Source organism: Ursus maritimus, unplaced genomic scaffold (assembly GCF_017311325.1).
Source record: "Ursus maritimus isolate PB19 unplaced genomic scaffold, ASM1731132v1 scaffold_16, whole genome shotgun sequence".
NCBI lineage: Eukaryota > Metazoa > Chordata > Mammalia > Carnivora > Ursidae > Ursus > Ursus maritimus.
The window spans coordinates 46,938,119-46,959,895 of NW_024424008.1; the positions used below are offsets into that span (position 1 = coordinate 46,938,119).

At 46.9% G+C, this 21,777-nt stretch overlaps 1 protein-coding gene and 1 long non-coding RNA gene across 7 annotated transcripts in view; one reads left to right on the forward strand and one right to left on the reverse strand.

Moving 5' to 3' along the window:
- Positions 1-8,438, forward strand: part of LOC103662296 — a 198,040-nt gene extending 189,602 nt beyond the window's left edge. For 3 of the 5 annotated variants that reach the window (XR_005835057.1, XR_005835054.1, XR_005835058.1), the window contains 3 exons: positions 377-476; positions 3,855-3,947; positions 5,595-8,438. This is a non-coding gene — a long non-coding RNA (uncharacterized LOC103662296). The remainder of the gene's footprint in view (positions 1-376; positions 477-3,854; positions 3,948-5,594) is intronic. The other 2 variants (XR_005835053.1, XR_005835056.1) reach the window with 2 other exon arrangements.
- Positions 2,318-21,777, reverse strand: part of LOC103662490 (tubulin-specific chaperone cofactor E-like protein) — a 147,072-nt gene continuing 127,612 nt past the window's right edge. The window contains exons 21-31 of one of the 2 annotated variants that reach the window (XM_040631114.1): positions 19,267-19,650; positions 17,034-17,320; positions 15,149-15,429; positions 12,246-12,356; positions 10,840-11,042; positions 9,699-9,862; positions 9,011-9,259; positions 5,585-5,747; positions 4,341-4,428; positions 3,958-4,074; positions 2,318-3,332 (exon numbers count right to left, since the gene is read on the reverse strand). In XM_040631114.1, the coding sequence (XP_040487048.1) occupies positions 3,232-3,332; positions 3,958-4,074; positions 4,341-4,428; positions 5,585-5,747; positions 9,011-9,259; positions 9,699-9,862; positions 10,840-11,042; positions 12,246-12,356; positions 15,149-15,429; positions 17,034-17,320; positions 19,267-19,650 (2,148 nt within the window). In that variant the 3' untranslated portion in view covers positions 2,318-3,231. Of the gene's footprint in view, positions 3,333-3,957; positions 4,075-4,340; positions 4,429-5,584; positions 5,748-9,010; positions 9,260-9,698; positions 9,863-10,839; positions 11,043-12,245; positions 12,357-15,148; positions 15,445-17,033; positions 17,321-19,266; positions 19,651-21,777 lie in introns of both variants that reach the window. The other variant, XM_040631115.1, reaches the window with a different exon arrangement.

A 21,777-nucleotide genomic window follows, 5' to 3' on the forward strand; every position in this document is an offset into this window, starting at 1 on the left:
CCCTTCAACAGATGACTGGATTAAGAAGATGTGGTCCATATATACAATGGAATATTACTCAGCCATCAAAAAGAACGATTACCCAAGATCATCTTCTGGTTCTGTCTTCCTGATAGTCAGCTAAGGGGCCTGTTTGGTTTTAGTTCTGTAAAGATATTTTCCTTGAATACAGACAGGAGTGGCTTGACTAAAAGATCACATGACAGCTGTCCCACGATTTCCAGTTCTTCTGCCCTCCAGGCTCACTGGAAGCTCGTCCTTCCCTGCTCTCAGTCAGTTACAGCCTTGCAACTTGCTTTGGACCACGAAATGGGAACAGAAGTGCCATGGTGTCCCTTTCAGGGTATGATTCTCCACCTTCTCTCCCCTTGCCTAGGTGAACCCCATGGCCTGGTGTTGAGCCGGCAGCATCACAAGATAACGAAGTCTCAAGAGATAACAAGTGCTGGAGAGGACGTGGAGAAAAGGGAACCCAGGTGCACAGTTGGTGGGAATGTAAATTGTGCCGCCACCGTGGAAAACAGTACGGAGGTTCCTCAAAAAACTAAAACTAAGACTAGCATACGGTCCACGAATTCCACTTGTGGCTAATTATGCAAAGGAAACCAAAACACTAGCTGGGAAAGGTATCTGCACCCCACATTCACTGTGGTGTTACTTACCATAGCCAAGCTATGGAAACAACTTGAGTCCATCAATGGACAAATAGATAAAGAACTGGTGATACACACACACACACACACACACACACACACACAAGACAGAAATCCTGCCATTTGTGACAACATGGATGGACATGGAGGGCATTATGCCAAGTGAAGTAAGTCAGAGAAAGACAAATCCTGCATAATCTCACTTAGACATGGATTCTTAAGAAAAAAGAGAAAAGAAAAAGAGTTCATAGATACAGAGAATTGCCAGAAGTGGGGGGGGCAGTGGGCAAAATGAGTGAAGGGGGTCAAAAAGGTACAAATTTCCAGTTATCGAATAACTAAGTCTTGGGGATGTAATGGACAGCATGGCGACCATAGTTAATAATACTGTGTTGCATATTTGAAAGTCAGTAAGAGATCTTAAAAGTTCTCAAGAAAAAATATTTGTAACCATGTAAGGTAACAGATGTTAACTAGACTTATCCTAGTGTGCATTTCATAGGACCAGCGCCCACTGGCGTAGGCAAGAAAGAAACCTTAGTGGGTTTTTAAAAAAGATTTTACTTATTCATCTGAGAAAGAGAGAGCGAGCACGAGCAGGGGAAGAAGCAGAGGGAAAGGGAGAAGCAGGCTTCCCACTGAGCAGGGAGCCCAACGTGGGATGGATCCCAGGACCCCAGGATCACGACCTGGGCCGAAGGCAGACGCTTCACCGACTGAACCACCAGGCGCCCCAGAAACCCTAGTGTTTAAGCCCCTGAGATTCTGGCATGTTCTGTTACGACACCACAACCTAGTTTCTCCTAATGATAGACACGCTAAGGATGTCAACCAAGCGACAAACCAAAGGCCAAGAATAAAAGTGTGGCAAGAACATGTTTAATTAAAAGAGTTAAAAAAACCCCAAAACCCAACAAACTACTGTCTTTCATTTAGAACTTCCTAATGACTTTGATAAGAAAATCAATAAAGGGAAGTTATTAAATATGAAAACACTTCCTCCTGTGTTTTTAGTTAAGATTCATCTCAGGAAATCAAGTAAAACAGTCAGTGAGACATTCTTGTGTTCAACTCAGAATCTGTCTGTGAATGCCTAAAACTTCAGGTGTGTCACTGAGATGGTTTTTCAGGTGAAAGTAGGACACACACGGAACACTGTTTTCTCTCTCCGTGAGGAAGCAGCGTTGTGTCTCACTTGCAGTTGACAGTTGTGTTCCCTAACCCCTCTCCCTGCTCCGCATACGCCCAGATCTCAAGACGTCTACGCCGAAGTAACCACATCTTTTCTCCAGCAGTACCAGCTGCTCTCTTAGCTACCGGGTGTCACCGGCAAGGCCAGCTAGAACGTGTTGATCCTCCCAGAGGGCTGGGAGGTCAAAGCCCTCAGCACAGACTGGGTCTACACCCCAACCTCTTCAGCCCAGTGCCAGTGCGATGTGGTGCCTGTTACACGCAAGACAACACCGATCGTATCCACAACCACGGTCAAGGACGCGAGGATTTACGCTCAGCTTTTCAGAGTTCCCAGAAAAATGCAAAAATACCACCAGCTTAAATCCAAAACAACTTCAAAGTAAACTTGAACTAGGTTTTACTTTGTTTTTAACCTGAAACAGAGAGGCAGTTCAGGGATTATACTTAGCCGGCCCCCGGTTTACAGTTAATCACAGCAAATGCGTGTTTATCTACTACCTACGAGAGAGGACGCTGCCCGCTTCTCCGCTACCCCGCACATTCACGGGCTGCTAACGCTCTGTAAGCATACGCGACAGAACACTTTCAAGCTCCGGCCAGCGGCGTCTACCAGGCCCAGCAGCTGCTGCTTTTTTGAAATCAGAGCACGCTATGCAGTACGCAAAGCTTAATATGAGTAAGAATGATTCCAGTCATCAAGTCCCGAGGGTCCTTGAACACGAAGTTTATTTAAGCATAAAACACATTAAAAATTATTTGGTTGATTTGTCAGAGAGAAGGGTCTGGGTCTGGGATGGGAGGTGGGGTTCCCCAGGTCTGCAAACAGTATCCCGAGTGGCCAAGCTGCCGTGGCAAGGTTGAGGGACACGAGGGTGGGGAGGGAGCTCATCATAAACAGGAGTGAGCAACACATGCAGATCACAGATCAGACGCTTCCGAACATCAGAAAGATTCCTCAGAGAGAGTCAAACCTTCCAGTCATTGCTTCTCAATATTGTTCCAACAGGCCCTTTCCCGGTAAAAAACTATGATCCAGAAATAGCACTGGTTTCTCCGGTTAGACTTCTGGACAGACTTCTCTAACCAGAATTTTGTTTTCCTTTACTGGTTTTTCATAGGAACCAAAGTTTCTAGTGACAACTGTTTGGACATTTTAGGCAAGACACTTGCTTTCCACACTGGCTTTGGAAGCCCTGTTGCATACTTTGAAAGAGGAGCTGGGAATTTCACACATTTCTGGGACTCTGACTATTGGAGGCAGGTGGTATCACTTTGAGATGCTGGACACTTTCAAACAGGCCTTGACTTAAGGGCACACACCTTTTACCCTACAGGGAGCTGAAGTAAGGAAGTTACAGTACTTTATGTAGCAACCTTGAGTTAATTATGAGGTCGTGCCTGATTTATAGACAAAACGCCATAGTGAAATCTGGGTCACGATGAGAAGCAGCGTCCAAACTTGAAGTTCAATGGAAGAACTGGAGGCTGTGAACAGAGAGGAACATAGTAAGTCCTGTGAAGAAAGATAGCTCTTTGGCAGGAATCAGAACTCTGTGGTCCTCAGCTAAATGAATGAACCCACTTTCTTCATTGCCAAGAACTCACTTTATCCGAATGGCGTTGACCGAGGCAGGAAAGAAGCAGAATTAACTCAATCCTTAGCAGAGTCCTGCTAACCTCAGGGAAACCCATGTGCTAAGGTGACTGCAAGAAATCTCGTTTGTTGGGTCCACCATCCAACCATCCCAACACAGCCCAGGTAGACCTGGTGACCAGAGTTAAGGCCAATGTTTGGTCCTTAAGTAGTTGGATAACTTATTTTTTAATCATCTTCATCTTTTAGATAAAAGAACAGGGACTCAAAGGTTTTTTGTTTTGTTTTATAAATATATATATATATACACACATATATATACACACATATATGTATATATATATATGTGTGTGTATATATATATATATTGGCATTCCCCTCATTTTCCATCTTAATTTCTGGAATTTTCATAGGTCAGCTGCTGACTGAGTGGGCTTGACGTACGAACGTCTCCTCCTCAGGGGAAAGGGCTCCCTGCGTCCCCAGCCGCCTGCCCGGAACAGCGGGTACGTCTACCTCTACAGCTCTTGCCGTCCTCCTGCAGGGTCCCCGTCACACAGCTGCACAGAGGCCCATCGACCCGGCTCGTGCAAATCTGCTCACACCCTCCGTTGTCCTCACACCAGTCCAGCCCTGAAAGAGAGCAGCTGGTCAGATCAACCGCAGGCAGGTCAAATCTTCAACGCAGATCTCAGGGCAAAGCTTTAAACAGAAGACAGGAAGAAGAAAAGCCCAGTGTGGCGTTTTCAGAGTCGATGAAGGTTTCATTGTGGTGTCCTCCACATCTGGTCGTCACCAGATTCACGTCGTAGTTGAAACACACCCAAGAAAGAGTTAGTCCAAGCCTTTAAATCCCATTGTTTCAATAATTTATCATGTGTTTTGGGGGACATACATACTTTTTCTCCTAATAGGTCCCACTGAAATGATCTGTTCCTTAGGTTCTTTGGTATAATCTGTGGCAATCCTGGAATTTTGTGGGCAATTCTGAAAGACAGAACACCGGAGGGAAAATTTCACACAATTAAGCTGATAACTTATTCTTCACCACGTTTCCAACCTCCAAACGAGGCAGTGGTTCCAGCCTCGAGCGCTGTCGCTGCTCAGATTAATTAGAACCAATGCATTCTTGATCCTGGAGCCCACTGGGACTCTGGGCTTTATGTTGAACAGAATTCAGTATATTCTCCACATAAGCCTTCGATTCAAAGACGCTCCCTTCCCAGGGATGAGGATTGTTGGATCGCATTCGGCAACAGGGTAGGCAGCCGCACGTGTAAGTGGCTTGACTGCCATTCACAGCTTGATTCTGCAAACGCTGGGGAAGCATAAAGCTGGAATGTTAAAGGTTAGGGAGCAGATCCCGGTGCAGTAAAATCTTGGGGACTCCGCTGTCTGTGGTGGGGATGGAAGCCTGGCATGGAAGAGAGGACTGGTTTGTCACCTCATTCCAGCAGTCCCACCAGGAGCCCCTGCGGAGTCTCTGGCACTAGCGCGGATCTGGGTGAGCTGTGGGAGAGACACTGTCTAAAGAACGCCCGGATAAAGTATCCTGAACCCAGGATTTGCTTCGATCGTGTGGTGCGGCTCGGCCCCCGCTGTTCCCTTCAGATTCAGGTGGCCTGGCTCCTTGAGACTCTGGTGCGGGTGCGGTGGTCCGCAAAAGGGGCCAGTTTTGCCCCTGCCTCCCGCAGGGGTGGTTGGCAATGCTGGGAGGCATTTTGGGGTGTGGCACGCGGGGAGAAGGTGCCCTCTGCCTCTAGTGGGTAGAGGCCAGGGATGCTGCTAGACATCCGACAACGCACAGAACAGCCCCTATGACCAAGAACAACTGGACCCAAAAGGTCAATAGTGCTGAGGTTTGAGAGACCCTGGTCTAGCGCTATGCCCACGACAGACGGACGTTTCAGAGACAGAGGAGTAAATGGACATCACTCTCCCACATTCTCTCTCTTCCTGTCTCACCAAAGATGATAGTCGCTCCTAAGCATCTGGGGAGGATTCCAACTTAGCCACTTCCAGGGGCTGTGAGTGCCACGGAACTCTCAGGAGCCAGCCAGATCCTGGCGACCGTGAGCCCTGTGCTGGGCAAACCGGGGCGGTGAGATAGGACGAGGCATCTCCTTTCCACGCCCTCACTTACTATTTTACAGGAGTACTTTTCGGAATCACACAGTGACACTGCGCAGTGAAGGTGAACTTCGTCGTAATCCCCAATGAACTTGAAGACAGTGACGTGAAAGCGACAGGTTAGGGAGACAGCGTTCTCCTCGATGCCAATGGTGTTATCTTTAATGTTCTGACACCTATTCAGGAGAAAATGGAATCTTTGCTTCACACATTGGCTTCCGCTTCATATAAAACTGTCATGATAGGTAAGAATGTCTTTGCATTTGAGAGTGACCTCTGGCCTGTGTGGGTTTCTCATTTACTATCACTCCTGTTTTCATAGTTTGCTTTAAAAGCATCGAATAACACCTCAAATTAGTACCCTAACTGCAACTAAAAGCAAGATGACTACAGGGACTGCCCCCAGTCTCCCTACGGCTTCGGTTTCTCATCCTGCCGCTCGCAGTGCCGTTTTACTAACTAACTCGGCAAACACGCCATCAGTCGTCCCCTTGGCTGTCCTTTCTCTGGTTAATTACCACGTGGGGGAGGGTCCCCTGACTAAAACCCTATTGGGCCATCTTCACACATGTTAACATAGGCAGGAGCAGAAGGAAGAGTAGTCCCGGATGAGGTAAGACGCATGCCGCAGGCAACCGCCTCTTCTCCTCCTGCCCCCCGCCCCCAACCCTCCTGGTATTGGGCTCCCTCAGGCACACACAGAGTTGCCCAAATGCATCATAGCCCCTTCTGCCTCACTGTCTAGCCGTGTCCAGTTTCCCCATCTGGAAAGCCTCCCATGCATGCACACCCCTGCTCTTCCCCCTACGCCAGTCTGCGGCTCCCCCTTCTCTACAGATAAGCAGGCAGGAACAGGTGGCTTTTCCTGGATTCCCAGAGCACAAGAACCCGGTTGTCGTCCTCACTGGGTCTCGAACACACTGTCGGGCACACAGGACGCATCTAAACCTCTTTGTGGATGAACGCATGAGTGAACACACAAACTGTGTGCCGCCATGGCCAAGGTTGGCCTATAGGGGCTGAGAAGTTATCCAAAAATGATGAAGAGAAAAAGAGTGCCTCTTTTTTTTTTTTTTTTTTTTAAATCTTTCCTTCCCTGAGCGCACAGGATTAAATAGCTTAGTGATAAGGAAAATTAAAAGCTGGAGTTATCCTCCAACATCCCCACACCTATTAGGTTTTGTAATTAGTCTTCAAGGCAATAGTTCCTCAAATGTTTTGAAATTAAAACTTACTTGCCATACTCTTCCTTGTCACTCTTATTCATTTGAATAATCTAAATTGTTCAAAGTTTCTAAAATGTTCACAGCCCTCCAAGCATCACACAGGCCTTTCCTTTTAACCAGACCACCCCCTCCCAGAGAGATGACTTGATATTCGGGTACTTCCGGTAGGGGCTGGGGAAGCAGGGGCAGGCTCTGTGGACACCTGCCTCGGCGCGAGGACACAAGCCCAGCACTAGAACCCTTTGTACATCAGAGGAACACTGTCCTTTCCTCTGTGCAGGTACTCGTAGAGGAGAGAGGAGCGATGGGCATGGCAGGACTTCTGGAGTCACTGGGAGATGGTGCTCCCATCGCTGCCCTCCAATGAGCTGGAGAGGAACAGCTAACTGCCCCAAATTCTGAAACGAGCCCATTTTGCTGCTCACGCTTTCGTCACCGTGCATCTGTTTTCCCACTGGACAAGTTCACTGGGAACACAATAACCACATCCCTCCGAGAAAGGTCAGAAAGACTCATGAATTAAAATTCCCCCATATGATGAAAGCAAACAACAGTTTCACCGGGAGGCCTTTGTTCAGACCCTGGGGGAGGCTGAGATTTATGAGCTGTTCACTCACTCACTCTACTCTCTGGGTCAAGTCTATGAAACACTGTTTACAAACTGCTAAATGCCACTGCGTCCTCCAAAGGAGACACGGGCCCTATAGCTGGGCTGACATCTATACGAGGGCTCAGATCTGAGCTCTTCCACTTTAGGAAAGGACTTCGATCGGAAGAAGGGCCATCCAGGCTGCGAGCCACCGAGGAGTCACCAAATCCTTCCCTTTGCCACTGAAAAGCCCATGAACCAGCTCAGGAAGTCAAAAGCCTCCCCACCCTGTGCCCCAAGCCCCATCCGCCGGTTAGAGGGGTGGTGTGTCTCAATACTTGGAAGGACTGCTCTTCTGCCCCTGGCCCGTTGAGTCACCCTGGGTAAACTGTGTACCTAACTTCCCGGCAAAGTAGTGGGTATTCACTGTTTGCCCAGAACCACACCTTCTTTTGAGAAACTATTCCTTTTCAACCTTGAAGCTAATTATAGTGTCCATAGCACCCCCTGACCACCTCAGGGTAGGTGTCGACCCGGGCTAGTCACGGGGTCAGGACACACTACCCCCCAAAATCTGGCACCTTGGCATACTGCGTATTTTAAGGTGAAGAAGTTTGAGAAAACAGCAGAAGCAGAAAGGTCATAGTGACCTTCCCCCGACTCTTCTCCCCTGAAACAGGTCACAAAGCCCTCATGTGCCAGGGGCCCTCTCCCGCAGGAAAGGAGCATCCTTATCTCCAAAGACAGAGGGACACCAGGAAGAACGCTAACTAAGAGGCTTTGCTAAGTTCCCCCCAGTTTACTACACTTACCCATACCCTTTGCCCTCCCTTTTCTCCGTGGCTGTCCCCTCTTCATCTAACCTAGCAGAAAATACTCAGGCTCGACCACTTCTTTATGTCCCCATTTCCTTATGGAAGCTTCTGCGCTTCCTATATGAAATAAATGTGTATGCTTCTCTCTTGTTAGCCTGTCTTTAATTTTCACAGCCGGCCACAACTACTGTTACTTGACATAACCCTTTTTTAAAAAAATAAAAATAATTGTCGTTAGTGTGGTTTGGTCTATAGTCTTTTCTTCTGATTCATTCCTTCTGTCGATTTTGTTACATAATCACTGCATTTCAGGAAACATAGTAGGTGCCAGGCATTTAGCGGTGAAGAGGAAGAAACTCTTTGATTTTATAGGCTATTGTAGTTTCTTCTACTCATTCTCTTATTCTCTTATTCTAGTTCTTTTCAAATTTTGACAGGTGTCCTGTTCACCAACGTTCGTCCTTCTCCTGACATGCTTTTGTGCGGGTGATTAAATCTGAAGTAGGCAGGACACAATCCCCTCCTGGGTCACGTGGCAAATAAAGCATTTTGTAGTTAATGCCACAAGGACTTGGGGATCTCCTACCAAGCTGCTGTGTGACTTTAAGCAAGTTGCTTGGTCTCCCTGAGCCCCAGCCTGCTCATCTACAAAGGGAGGCTCACAAGGTCTACCTCGCAGGCTGTTAAGAGAATTCTGGCGCATGGATGCAGGATACAAACATTAGCTCCCATTCTCTTCTCTAAAAACTGACGTTGACTGCTATCTATCCGAAGGCTCTGAGGCTGTCCTGTGACGGGAGGCCACTCACCCTCCTTCGATGATGAAGTACCGGAGTTTGTCATTGCTGTCGCGGGAGGGGGTGGCATAGCATTTGTTTAGTGTCAGGATCAAGTGTGTGGCGTCAGCCCCGACCACAAAGACCCCTACATACAGCACATCTCGAGTTGTCAGCACCACTTCACCCTGGCGGTAAGGATGTTTGTAGGAGGCGTTTTTGTAGAGCGCCATCTTGGTGGTGAAGCTGCCTTCTTGGGTTGGGACTGTGAGGTTAATGACACTAAAAGGGAAAGAATCATGCGGTGAGGGACCCCAAACAATTGTATGTATCCAATTACTACCATTTTCAGCTGAAAAAACAGAGGGAAGGCAAAGCAGATGACAGTAAAGTCTAAGTCCAAAATGGTACCCAAAATGGCAAGCCGCATGTGGCAATTAAAATTAAATAAAATTGAAAAAATCCATTCCTCAGCGCCCCTAGGCACACTTCAATTGCTCAGTTTCCACATACAGCTATTGTATTGGATAGCAATACACTACATTTTCATCATTGTAGAAAGTTCTATTGCATAGTGCTGGTCCAAGGCATTTAGGTGCAGAAAATATGAACTGTTTCTTCCCTAGTGTTTCAAAGACAAATGCTAGCAAGCAATTTTGATTATGCTAACCTTGACTGTCAAGGAAAAGACAAAGCAATGCGCGCCCATGAGATTCTTTACCTTAGCATAGGCTTCACAACAGAATCTAAAGAGATCTTGATATCCAGCTCATAAGCACACGAAAATTCCACACTGATCGTCCGGTCCCTAGTGATGATGTTGCCAGTGTTGTTGGCACTTTCGATCCAGACTGTGTTTTTATACATGATATGAGTGCCATTGGACTGCCGAGCAAAGGAAGGTCAGAAATCATTAAATGTGGGAGTGAGTATGTGGCCTGCATCTCAAATCCACAGCCCTGAAAGTGGAGAAATGGCTTCATTCCATATATAACCCAGAGGCTGGTATATCAGGATGGAGCTAGCTTCAGCATTTACTAACAGTAATAATGAAAGTATTTTAATAGATGTCAACAGCACCCTTCAGTCTGGTAACCTTGAGTGTCCACGGCGGCTCTGTATTCATGTACCTTGAATTCTAAGTACAACCAGCCCCAGTTATCTGTGGGAACCCAGGCTGGGGACAGCATGAAGTACTGCCATCCCAAGGTAATATAAATCTTGTTTTTTTTTTTTTTACAAGTCCTAATCCAAAATCTTTCCCCCACCAAATCTTCTACCAGACCTTACCACAAGGACCACAATGAACAAATGCAAGCTGCACCTGCTCGCTCCTTTCATTCCCTGATAAAGTGTTACCGAACACGGTTTCATATATATATATATACATACATATATAAAGACAGCAGGAAGGAACAGAAGGATAAGCAGCAAGATGTTTTGCCAACCTATACATTGGATAATCTGACATGAAAAGTTAGGAACTTGACGTATTTCTGCAGCCAACTGTTACAGGTGTCCCAGACATCCTTACCCCCCAAAACTCTTCCTTCACCTGGAAGAACGAGAAGCATGAGCAAGATAACAAAAATGTGTCAACATGCAGGGCAAAGGATGACTGCAGACAGTGCAAACCGAGGACAGGAGCCTGTCACTGATCATGATCTTTCCGTTCAATTAACCACTCAGCACCAGATGACTCTTCTCCTTGATGTCTTTCATGTCAGATATGCCTTGTGCTATTTTCCACGGAGGTATTTCTAAGTAGACCACCCTGAAGTTGGCTTTAAAGACGCCCAACGTGCAAACACCGGGGCTGTCACTACCTCAGCCAGATGGCCTTTTCGGCCCCAGGCTCTCACCTGCACAATGTTGCCGCAATTCCCTTTGGTGTTGTTGATCTGAAAGGAGATGAAATCTTCCCCCTCGATGTAGGAGCACCGTCTGTCATTGATCCTCACGCCCTCCCTCTCAAAGCCAAGCTGGAAGAGTTTGCACTTAGATATGGACACTTCCATCTGGGCCGGCTTGCAGACCACCTCTGCATCAATGATGTCATGGGAGTCTGTGGGGAACAGTTATTACGAAAGGCAAGTCAGGGGGCGTTGGTGGTGCTGCAGGGGTGGGGTGAGGCATCCCGTGACCGTTTCCTTGAAAGGAGGCTAATGAGCTTCGCACAAAGGCCCGGCGTTTCTAATCAAGCTTTGATCCAACCAAATGCACCTATGAAGTCATTCAAAGCAATAACTGGGATGTTGTTAAGCTTATTAAAAAAAAGATGAACACGCTAATAAAGTGCGTTTGGTCTTTTCTTCACAAACCCAGGACCTGGCCCCACTTTGCTGGGAGCCACCTTCCCGTAAGCTGTGTGACGCATCGGGCTTGTCCCAGAGTGGAAAAAGAATGGGCGCCCAGGGGACAGCAGCACCGGGCGGGCCACTCCTGGAGCCCCCCCCCCGCCCCGGATTCCCAGGCACGAGCTAGGAGATTTTTGACACGATTATGCCAATTGACATTTTCTAGGAGTGCATAAACAGAGGCTAACGAGCACTACAGAAACAGAGAGAAGCATTTTATCTGCTCAGATGGAGCCTGTGAACAGCACCTCTCCTAGGGAGACTTTCAGTCAAGTATGCTGCTACGATTTAGCTCGAGCCTTCTGAGTTATTTGGTTCAGGCAAGGGCGTGGAGCTGGGGGTGCAAAGCAGCCCCCCACTTCAGGCCGACATCCTGGGTGCACCCGGCGGGGACAAGGCCTTTCCTATCTTACACGCGCTGCCATTAGGAGCGGGACCTGGGGTCCTAGGTGTTTACTGTTTGCTTCAAACCCTGCAGTTGTCTCTTCAGGACCAATTAATCTGGCTTTCAACGAGTCTTAAAGCACCTGGCACTCTCACTCAGAGGGTTCGTGTTTGCATCAAACTGCCTGCCTTCCCTGTGAGACTAAAAGATGAATTTGGATCTCTCTGATGTTGCACAGGGCCTCAGATGGAACTGGCTGATTCTACTGACATACACATTTAGGGGTTATCATTTATTGAAGAAAAGTCTCCAGCTATGAGATGAACATTAGCTTACTTTGAAGACGTCAGATTGCTTCCTGGTTCTGCTTAAACGCTTGTGAAAGCTTCGCGAGGTGGGTCTCTAACTAGGATGGCCGCACAGGCTCTACCTCAGGAGCTGTTCTGCGCAGCCGCCAGGCCTCCTGCGTCAGGCCCGTCTGGAGGCGGGCGGGGCGGGGTGGGGGGAGGCGGCAGGTGTCACTCACTATTGCCGTAGGGAGGTGGCTCCACGCAGCCACACAGCTCTCCTCCGTTTTCCAGCTCACAGGTCCGGTTGGGACAGTCCACCCCCACACAGGGATCTTCAACCACTCCTGCTAAAAAGGAAAACAAACAGAAACACGCACGACTTGATTTTCACACCCATGCTCAGCAGCAGGTGGCCGCACTCTGGACTTGCCACGTTCATGGAACTGGCAGTGGTCAGATGGCAGCTGCGAATGAACAGACAGGGGCAGCTTTCCAGAAAGTGATGACAACACTAGTGATGGGGCCCCTGCTCCGGGCCCGGCACCGGGCTTCCTGCTTCGGCGGCCCTATGTCCTCCAACCCTCACGATCGCTCTGCGAACTAAGTACATTTTCACAGCTGCAACATGGCCAAGGTCCACACCGTGGAAGGTGCGTGGTGAGGCTGGAATGCAGAGACACCGCGAACTGCCAAGATCGACCCCGACCCGTCCTTACCACACTGGTCTACGATTACATGCATCTGTGTCTTCGCACTTGCACAGAGTAGGTTCCAACCATTTCTCTCCTCCTCATAGGGGCTGCTCAATAAATACTTGTTACGAATGAAAATTTTAGGGCCAGTGAAGGCCCAGAGAGGTCCTTCAGATAGGACTTCCTGGTCTGCTTTGATTCATGGTCTACTTTCCCCATAAGCTTCTATGTACTTAATTTTATATAAAAAAGACAGACCAAAACCTGCACAGAACTCACCAGCACTAACTTAGATTAATCGCACTGTTTTGCCAACAAGAATAAAACTGTAAGTAAAAACCAAATGTATGTGGAGTGCCATCATCATCGTATTATAAACAATTATTTCTGTAGCAGATGAGTCCACAGGCCACCTGCAAGATCGTCAACTCCCCAGTTTAAGAAACACTAATTGAGAGCATTTTCTTTTAGACACTCATTTCTTTATTTAAAGAAACTCTTTCCCTATCAGATGTAATAATCCTCCTATTCATCATGGCATGGGCTAGTGAGTGCTAAAGAAACAACAACTGTTCAATCCCAGCATGAGCCAAGTTAGCTTCAAGAATTTAAAAACAAAGCAACACCCCGTACTGTCTCAGATGCTTCTCCTGACTCAGCTGCCCTGCCCCTCTGCTAAGTAACTCGTTGTCATAGGTGGGAGTTTAGGGATGGCTTGGCATCGCCCTGTCTTAATTCTCAGAAAGACAACTAACAGAAAGCCATTAGCATAATTTAAATACATTTATCTTTATTTTTATTGTATCCATTGTGATTTTTATTCTCTGTGCTAAGACTCCACATTTTTGAAGTTCCACCACCACAATTATTGATCATAATACCCAGTTGCTCAGAATAATGAAGATAGTAAAATTTTCGAAAAATAATTGACATGAAAAGTAAATTTTGGTTGGAAATGAATCTTTAGGAGAGATGGATGGGATTTTTTTTTCGTCCCAATGAATTAATGTTTTCATGGAGAAGCATGAGGTGTGTGAATACGAGGCAGGATTATTTTTATAAAGGTCTTTTCGCTTGACCAGTGTGTGTGTGTCCAATACCTACACAGTGCTAAGCACACAGCAGCACTGAACGAAAGTTATGGTTGAATAACACAACATGAAAACAACCCAAGAGCATAACAAAGTGTGGAGGGTACCGCCCACAGAAGGAAAAAACACCTCACTTACACATATGGTGGTCCATATACCAAGGGGCAAATAAGACATGCCCTTAATCAGAGGGAGGTTTTTCAAGTTTCAAAACAGCTCATTTTAAACTAATTGCAAGTACTGCTTATTAACAACAGGGTAAAATATTAAAGTCATCCAAAAAAATTATGTTGATCTCCAACAGAGACTAGTAATTTGCTTGTTAAGAGTTTCTGAAATCACTGGGCACGTAGTCTAATCAACTACAGTTTTGAGGTTCTGAATTAAGTGCATCCCTACTCTTGGTCAGGTTCAGTCTGCAAGTTTACTGAAATGCACGCAGTCTTGCAACATGGTGGGACCTGGATGCACACTGGGTTGGCAGAATACACATTCTGTTGGCCACAATATCATACTGCATTAATAAGACAGTACATGTATATGGACACATATATGTATACGACACATTTATATGTGTTTCTATACATATTTGCTCCATCTATTTGATTGACTTAGTAAGAAAATGAGCAAATAGTAACATGGATATACACATAAAAATGATTTTCTTACTACAGAAAAAATATAAAAATCTATAGATCTGGGTGACGGGCATTAAGGAGGGCATGTGATGTGATGAGCCCTGGGTGTTCTATGCAACCGATGAATTGCTGAACTCTACATCTGAAACTAATGAGGGACTCTCTGCTGGCTAATTGAATTTAAATTTAAAAAAGGAATCTATAGATCTTCAGTTTATCAGCTAATTCAATATATGTACAATCGCTTTATAAATCCAACCACAGCTTTAAGGCAGGCAGATAGAGTCGGCTCAATTCCAACTCAACTTGCTGCTTGCCACACGCCGTCTTCCCTTTCTGAGCTGGGCTCTGACCCATGTTCGAGGAGGCGAGGAAGAGCGGGATTCGAGATCGGAAAGCAATCAGGATGCCATCTCTGTCCCTCTGCCTCATCAGCCACTACCCGGGTGCTCCTCCAACCCAAAGAACCTCATATGCCCAAGCTAGTGTCCCAAATTCCAGAGCTGGGGAGGGACCACAGGTGAGTGAAGCTCCCCTGAAACGCCCCCCTCTTCCCCCACAGAATCTCTGCTGTAGCTCTCAACTCTTCAAGCCCCGGGGGGCAGACCTACGGCTAAAGGAGGAGGCTGGCCGGCCAGACCTAACCCAAGCAGTGCTGCCAGCAAAGCTGTTCTTTTAGCTTAGAAAAGAACCCGCAGAAATAAAATAATTCTCTTACAGCAATTCTCCTTCTCAATCCACTCGGTGCTGAGGATCCCCAAGGAGCGACAGGACTCCCCGTAGGCGGCCAGGGAGCCACAGAGCTGGAACTTCTCGTAGTTGTAGCAGCCGTCCAGGTAGCAGGACTCGTAGAAGGGAAGGGGGTCGAGAAGCCCATAGCAGGGCTGGAAGAAGCCCTTCATGTCCGTGAGCTTCAGGCAGTAGCCGTCGCCCTGCATCTTCTGTATGTGCACGTTATCACACATGGCTGCGTACTGCGAGAACTGCAGCTCGTTGCAGCTGGGGGCGAGAAGTCTGGTCAGACGAAGCGAGGCCAAAACAGCCACCCGAGATCCCCGAAGGGAGGGAAGACCCCACCTGTTACCTCTTCTGCTAACCCGGAAGTCAGTGAAGTGTGTGGATTCCAGTGCTAATTGGCTATGTGAGCTACTGGTCTCAATCTACCCATCTAAGAAAGCGACACAGTATTCCTATTGTTGCTGTCACGGGAAGAAGAGAGGGTAAACTAACGGGCCGGTGGCCAACGTGTCAGGCGAAAGGCAGATATTGACATGAAAACTGTTAACCTTTGGTAGAATTGATACAATAAACCATGAAAGGGTATGGATATAATAACCAATAATAACCATAATGAGAGTTAGTATTATTATTAATCAATAATAGTAATAATGATAGCTGGTAGAAGCCTTTTTTTTTTTTAAAAGATTTTATTTATTTATTCGACAGAGACAGCCAAGCGAGAGAGGGAACACAAGCAGGGGGAGTGGGAGAGGAAGAAACAGGCTCATAGCGGAGGAGCCTGATGTGGGGCTCGATCCCATAACGCTGGGATCACGCCCTGAGCCGAAGGCAGACGCTTAACCGCTGTGCCACCCAGGCGCCCCTGGTAGAAGCCTTCTAAACCACTTCCCATATAGCTAACAGAGACCAAAAGCAAAACCTTCACAAGGAAACTGGTATCCAGCTGAAAGAGTTTATAAAGGAAGGCAAGAAGAAACGGGGGAAGGGAGAAGCTCAAACAGAATCATAATTTCTCAGGAGGAGATTCTGGACTTTGCCACCTACAAGGCCTCTCATGTAACTCATTCTGCTCTAGCTTCCACTTCACCTAGAAAAGGACGAGATTGCACTAGATATTGCCTGAGGTTTTTTTCCAGCTCTGGGTCCTGTAATTCAGGATCGTCTAATTTATGGAGATAGTATTCCGTTCACACCTGCGTCATTTCCCCACCTGGGTATTTAGCTGATGCTAAAGGACATGGATGGAGCCATTATACAAGCAAAGAAATACCATGAAAAAGCAGCATATCTATAGATCCAGAAATGTTATTAACAAAATTCAGCAGCTCACAGGTAATCTGAATTAAGCACTTTTCCAATAACTTGTAAAACTCATTCTCTCTCAGCTGGCAAGAGAGGGTCTCATAGTAACTTTGGTGACTTCCATTTTTGAAAAGACTTTCCTGATCTCCACCAACCTCTACCTGCACAACCTTAACCAGGCCTTCTGGTGAGAGTCACAGGCACACAATTAGACCCAGCCCTGGGGAGAAAAGGAGAGCCCTTTTCCTCCCAAGTCCCAGCAGGCGGGCAGCCGGCCAACGCCTCAGTGTTTAATCCTGGGCACCCTCTTCTGTCCCACCAAGGGCTAGATGACATGAAGACTCAGAATCATATCATCGAAGCCCAGTTCCTTCCTCTGCCATTCAAGAAATTACGGAGGCCTCTGATGTGCCTATTTGTCTTATGAAAATTCCAAAGACCTGGGGCTCAGCTCTTCGCAGGAGAGGAGCAATGGTGCCATAGAGAGTGCATTCCTCATTAGCACCTGTCACGGACATGAGAGGATGTGGGACACCGAGTCTAGCAGCTGGAACTCTCACCTCTTCTGCATGCCATTGGTTTTCCAGCTCTGGGCCAGCACCACGCTGCTCACCACTGGCTTCCCCCGCAAGGTCACATAGTCATCGGTCAAGTCCCCATTGAAGTTGCCACAGAGGCCACACACTTTGTTCTGCAGCCTCTCGCTGATGCTGATTTTTATGACGTTGAAACCATTGTAGTAGATCTGGATGTCGGGGCTGGTGTCTATCACCAGGAATCCCTCGCTGCTGTAGATTTTGGTTGCCAGCCCAGTTATAAATGGAACATTCACTTGTGTGCCATTCACCTATGGGGCAGGGGAGAAGGGAAATTAGAGTAGGGGTTGGCAGCTGTTACTATAAAGGGCCACTACAGATGTTTTAGGCTTTGTAGGATATAGGACCTCCACTGCTACTCAACTCTGACCTCAGGGCATGAAAACAGCCATAAACACTATGTAATTAAATTAACGAGGCTGCACTCCAATAAAGCTTTATTTAAACAAAAATAACAACAACAACGACAACACAAAACCAAAACCCAAAAACTGCAGCAAGTGATTTGGTCAAATTCTGTAGCTTACTGAACCTTGCCCTAGAGTTTAAGGGCATTTACTCATCACACTGTCCACAGTTCCCCCCAAAGCAGCATAACATGGAGGCAGAAAGATAAGAAAACATTATAAAAGTACAACCCACTACAAATAGCTGGATTTTTGTATAAAACTTTCCCCAGCATAAACCAATTACTGAAACGAAATCCCAATCCTGTGCTAAGGAGTGTCTAACATGGGTAATACGAATCTGGGGATCACTGCCATGTTTATTGTTTTCTTGTATATAATGTCCAAACTGGAACCCCCACCCCCCACCCCAAAGGTCCTATAGGCACAGTATTTTCTGCATTCATCATTCTCCTACTTTCTAACAGTTTCTTTTCTTAGCCCTTAGGACAGCACATAACGTGCTTTTCCTGTACTTACCAAATAAATTGAGTTTTTCCCCCCCTGGTTATTAGTAACTTCTGTTTCTTACAAAAAAAAAAGCAGAAGCCTTTTAGAAAATATGATTCTTTACCATTTCGGCCAGCTTGGAATATTTTATTCAGCAATAATGTCAGTTTTGCTCTCCTGCGTGGTCATTTTGACTTTCTAGCTCCTGTATTGGGGAGCAATGCAGTTGTGTCTATGTGGGCCAATTTGTAAGAAGAATTGGAGTGTCAAAAACAGTAGCAGCTTTCATTGAAGTTAAAAACCGGTATTAAAATCCAGACTCTTCCTTTTAAGCTTGCAAAATACCACCAGTCTTTTGCCTAACACTGGACACTAAACTATTTGATGATTTTTCAAAGATACACTCAGTGCATGATTATGTGAGCCCATGGCAGAAAGCAGAATACACACAATAACGTTTAATTCTGGAAAATGTTAATGTGTGTGTCCTGGCTCTCTAACTGCCCCTCCCCAGCTGGAATCACAGCACTGGGGACTGGCTCTGTCTTTCAGGTCTGCTGGCTCGTGAGCAGCCTGGTTTAGCTGAGAGGCTGGAGGTGGCTTTCAGTAGTTTATCAGAGCAGATTACATCTTACATGGACGGGGTGGGAGGAATCCAAGTTGGGGAGCCATATCAGTTATGGGGGTGGGTTAGAGAGTCACATTTATTTACTACGCTAGTCTAAGACTCACCGGAGACCAGCCAGCCAGGCTAAGGAAGGGCCAACCTAAGAGAAACCCACTGTATTCAGCCTCCCGTTTTCCGTCACTTGCTGTGTCATCCTGGAGCCCTCTGATAGTGGGGGAAGCTCCATCAGGTTTTTAGCGAGGTCGTTATTTTTATAAGCAAATGCTTGCCTTCTAGTTTTCAGAAAGGATAGCAGACATGAAAGAGTTTGTCTTGGCACAGCTGAGCAAAGCCAAGAATACTTTTAAAGCCTCTTAAAAACAAACAAGATGCTTTTTGGAAATTAATCCAGAGTCAAAGCTGACTTATCTACCATTTTATCACCCGAGTTTCTATTAGCACCCACACTGTCATTACTGGCCCAGGATGGTCAGCGAAGGACAAAACAGGGCCCGTTCGCATGCCTGCAGAATCTTTATACGTTTATTCCTGAAAATCTGGTCATCTGTGTAGGGCATATGCGGAGGAACAACCTATTACCCTCAAACTGGGTTACCTGGGGAAACCACAACGGCCCCTAGCCAAGCCCTTGTTCCGGGGCAGGCGTCTTAAGAATCAACGACAGGCCCGTCACCTTGACAGTGTTCCGGTCGTTGATGAGAATCTGCTCTTCGTTAATGTAGAAGTACACGGGCGAGATGATGGTGAGGTTGGGCGCCGACCACTTGTCGAAGTTGATGATGAGCTGGAAGGAGATGTCGGGCAGCTTCTGGCAGATGGTGGAGAGCACGAAGGCGCAGTTGGCGGGGAAGCGGAGGAAAGCGCCGTCGAAGGTGCGGAAGACGCCGCCGCCGGCTGCCAGGCAGTAGGAGGTCTTGGTGCTGAAGCAGCCGCGCACCCCGTTGCGCAGCGCGCACTCCTCGTCTGACTTGCACTGCCGCGGGTCGCACTGGATCAGGTTGCGCCGGAAGCAGCGGCACCGCCGCGTGCAGTCGCTGTTCCAGAAGAGCTGCTTGGGCTGCAGGAGAGGAGGCAGATGTTAAATCCCGGCTGTGGACAGGGGCCGGGGGAACCCCCCCCAGCACCCCTTCCAGCCCCAGGGCGCCTCCATCTGGACCCTGTTTCGCGCTGGTCTAGCCTCCCTCTAACGGGGCTGGGGTTTGCAACAGGGAGCAGGAGGAAGGCTGCTTCCATGCAACTGTGATATCAGTTCCATGCCACTCAGATGCCAGACGATATGCAATTTAGTCTTTATTGGTTTCAATCAAGAACTTGGGAATCTTATACAGCTGGCTTGTAGAACTAATCACAGCCAACCTGTGAACGTCTAGCTGTTAGAGGAAGTAGGTGAAAAGGAAAAATATTTGGTAGGAAATTAGTCTGGCAAGTACCGGCTCCACCTCGAGGATGAAATGTCAGTTCGCTCAAGAATGAGAAAACTGGCCCTTCGTATCTTCAGTAGGTCAAAAGAAAGTTCTAACCAATTCCTACGATGAGTCACTTCAGCATTTGGTGAGTACAGCCATTCCAAACTTTGTCTTTATACCTATCTACTTGGAATTTACTGCCATGGCAAGGACTTCCATTCCTGCGTGTTCTGAAGTGAGGGATCTAGAGAACAGGGAGGTTCTGGGTTTCAGTCCCAGCCCTGGACCCTACATATCCACCCTGAGGAGCACTACCAACCTCCCAGAGCCTCGGTTTGCTCCGCTCTCAACTGGAGGTAATAATACAGTCTTGCAGGGCAGCTGTGAAGACTAAATTAAATAAGACTTATAAGGCATGTTTCCTGGCATAGGTAGGCACTCAATAAATCGTAGCTGCTGTTCTTACTGGAGAAGAGCCACTCATCCTCTTTGAGAAGGAGAGAAATTATATAGTCATATAAAATACCTGTAGCAAAGTCTATCCCTCATGGTGGCAGCCTATAATTTCCTATTCTTCCCCAAACAAGCAATCATCTGTAGACCCAATTGTTACTTGGTGGAGTTTGTGCTCTTGAGCTGGCACTTGATTGAGAACTCCAGGGAACTGTTGGAAACTGGTCATGACTGTCCAGGTGGGGTGGTCTTGACAAGTAGACCATGTCATACAGATGTAGGCACTAATGCAATTGACCAGAACAGCACTCTCCCAAGAAGATGTTTTAGCTAGGTACAAGAAGGCCTCTGCTTCTGTCTGGTCACCATTTCCGGCTTCATCTATAGACCTATCAAAGTCCTGGCTATCACATACAGATAGGACTCGGATTTGAAGGTAAATAGAGAATGAGATCTCCAGGACAAGTTTGCTCCGTGCAGTGCATGTCAAGGTGCCCCGGCTGATTCTTTCATCCTCAAAGTGAAGTCATTCCTGAAGCCAAGTCTTCCCTCCTTCCAGACTGTTAAATATTCTGGGTGCCAGCAGCCTCACAAATTGACTTCATTTCTCTTATCAGATTTGCAGAATAATTGAGTGGATGGTCTGGCCTCTCCCTGATAAGAAGTCAGACATTACATGGGCAGAAAGAGAAAAATAACCTGGCATATGTGGATATGATAAAGGGTAAATAACTCATCCCACAGGGGAACTTGATCATGAAGCTTGCTTCACAGGGAAGTCACTGGGCCCAGCGCGGTTTTCTTTACCTTAATTAGACCTGGCAATGACAGCTGGGTGATTACCCTACATGCTAATGGCTAGATGTGTTCTCCCTTTATTTCCAAAGAGATTTGTTGTATAAACAGGCCCCAAGCTTGTTTGAATGGTGGCAAGGAGATGTGGATTATTTGTTCTGTGAGTTTGCTACTTCCCAGATAGATGCCGTTGTCAAAACCACTGACTGTCTGATGAAAATCGGATAATCATGTTTATAGTGCTAATAGCCACGGAGAGCTGTACCTGCATTTCCTGAGAGTTCCAAGGGCTTTTATATGCATCATTTCATTAACACGCCTGGATTTTTTTATTGACAAAATGCTACTCAAGGGAATACAAACAACGAACACAATAGCATCTCCCAATTACTGAGCTGCTAGGTGCCAGGCACGAGGCAAGGCACCTGGAAGAGATTATTTCTATAATAACCGTACGGAGCTGGTATTGTAGCCACATTTCATAGATAGGGCATCCGAAGCTCAGGGAAATGATACAGTTTGCTCAGTGT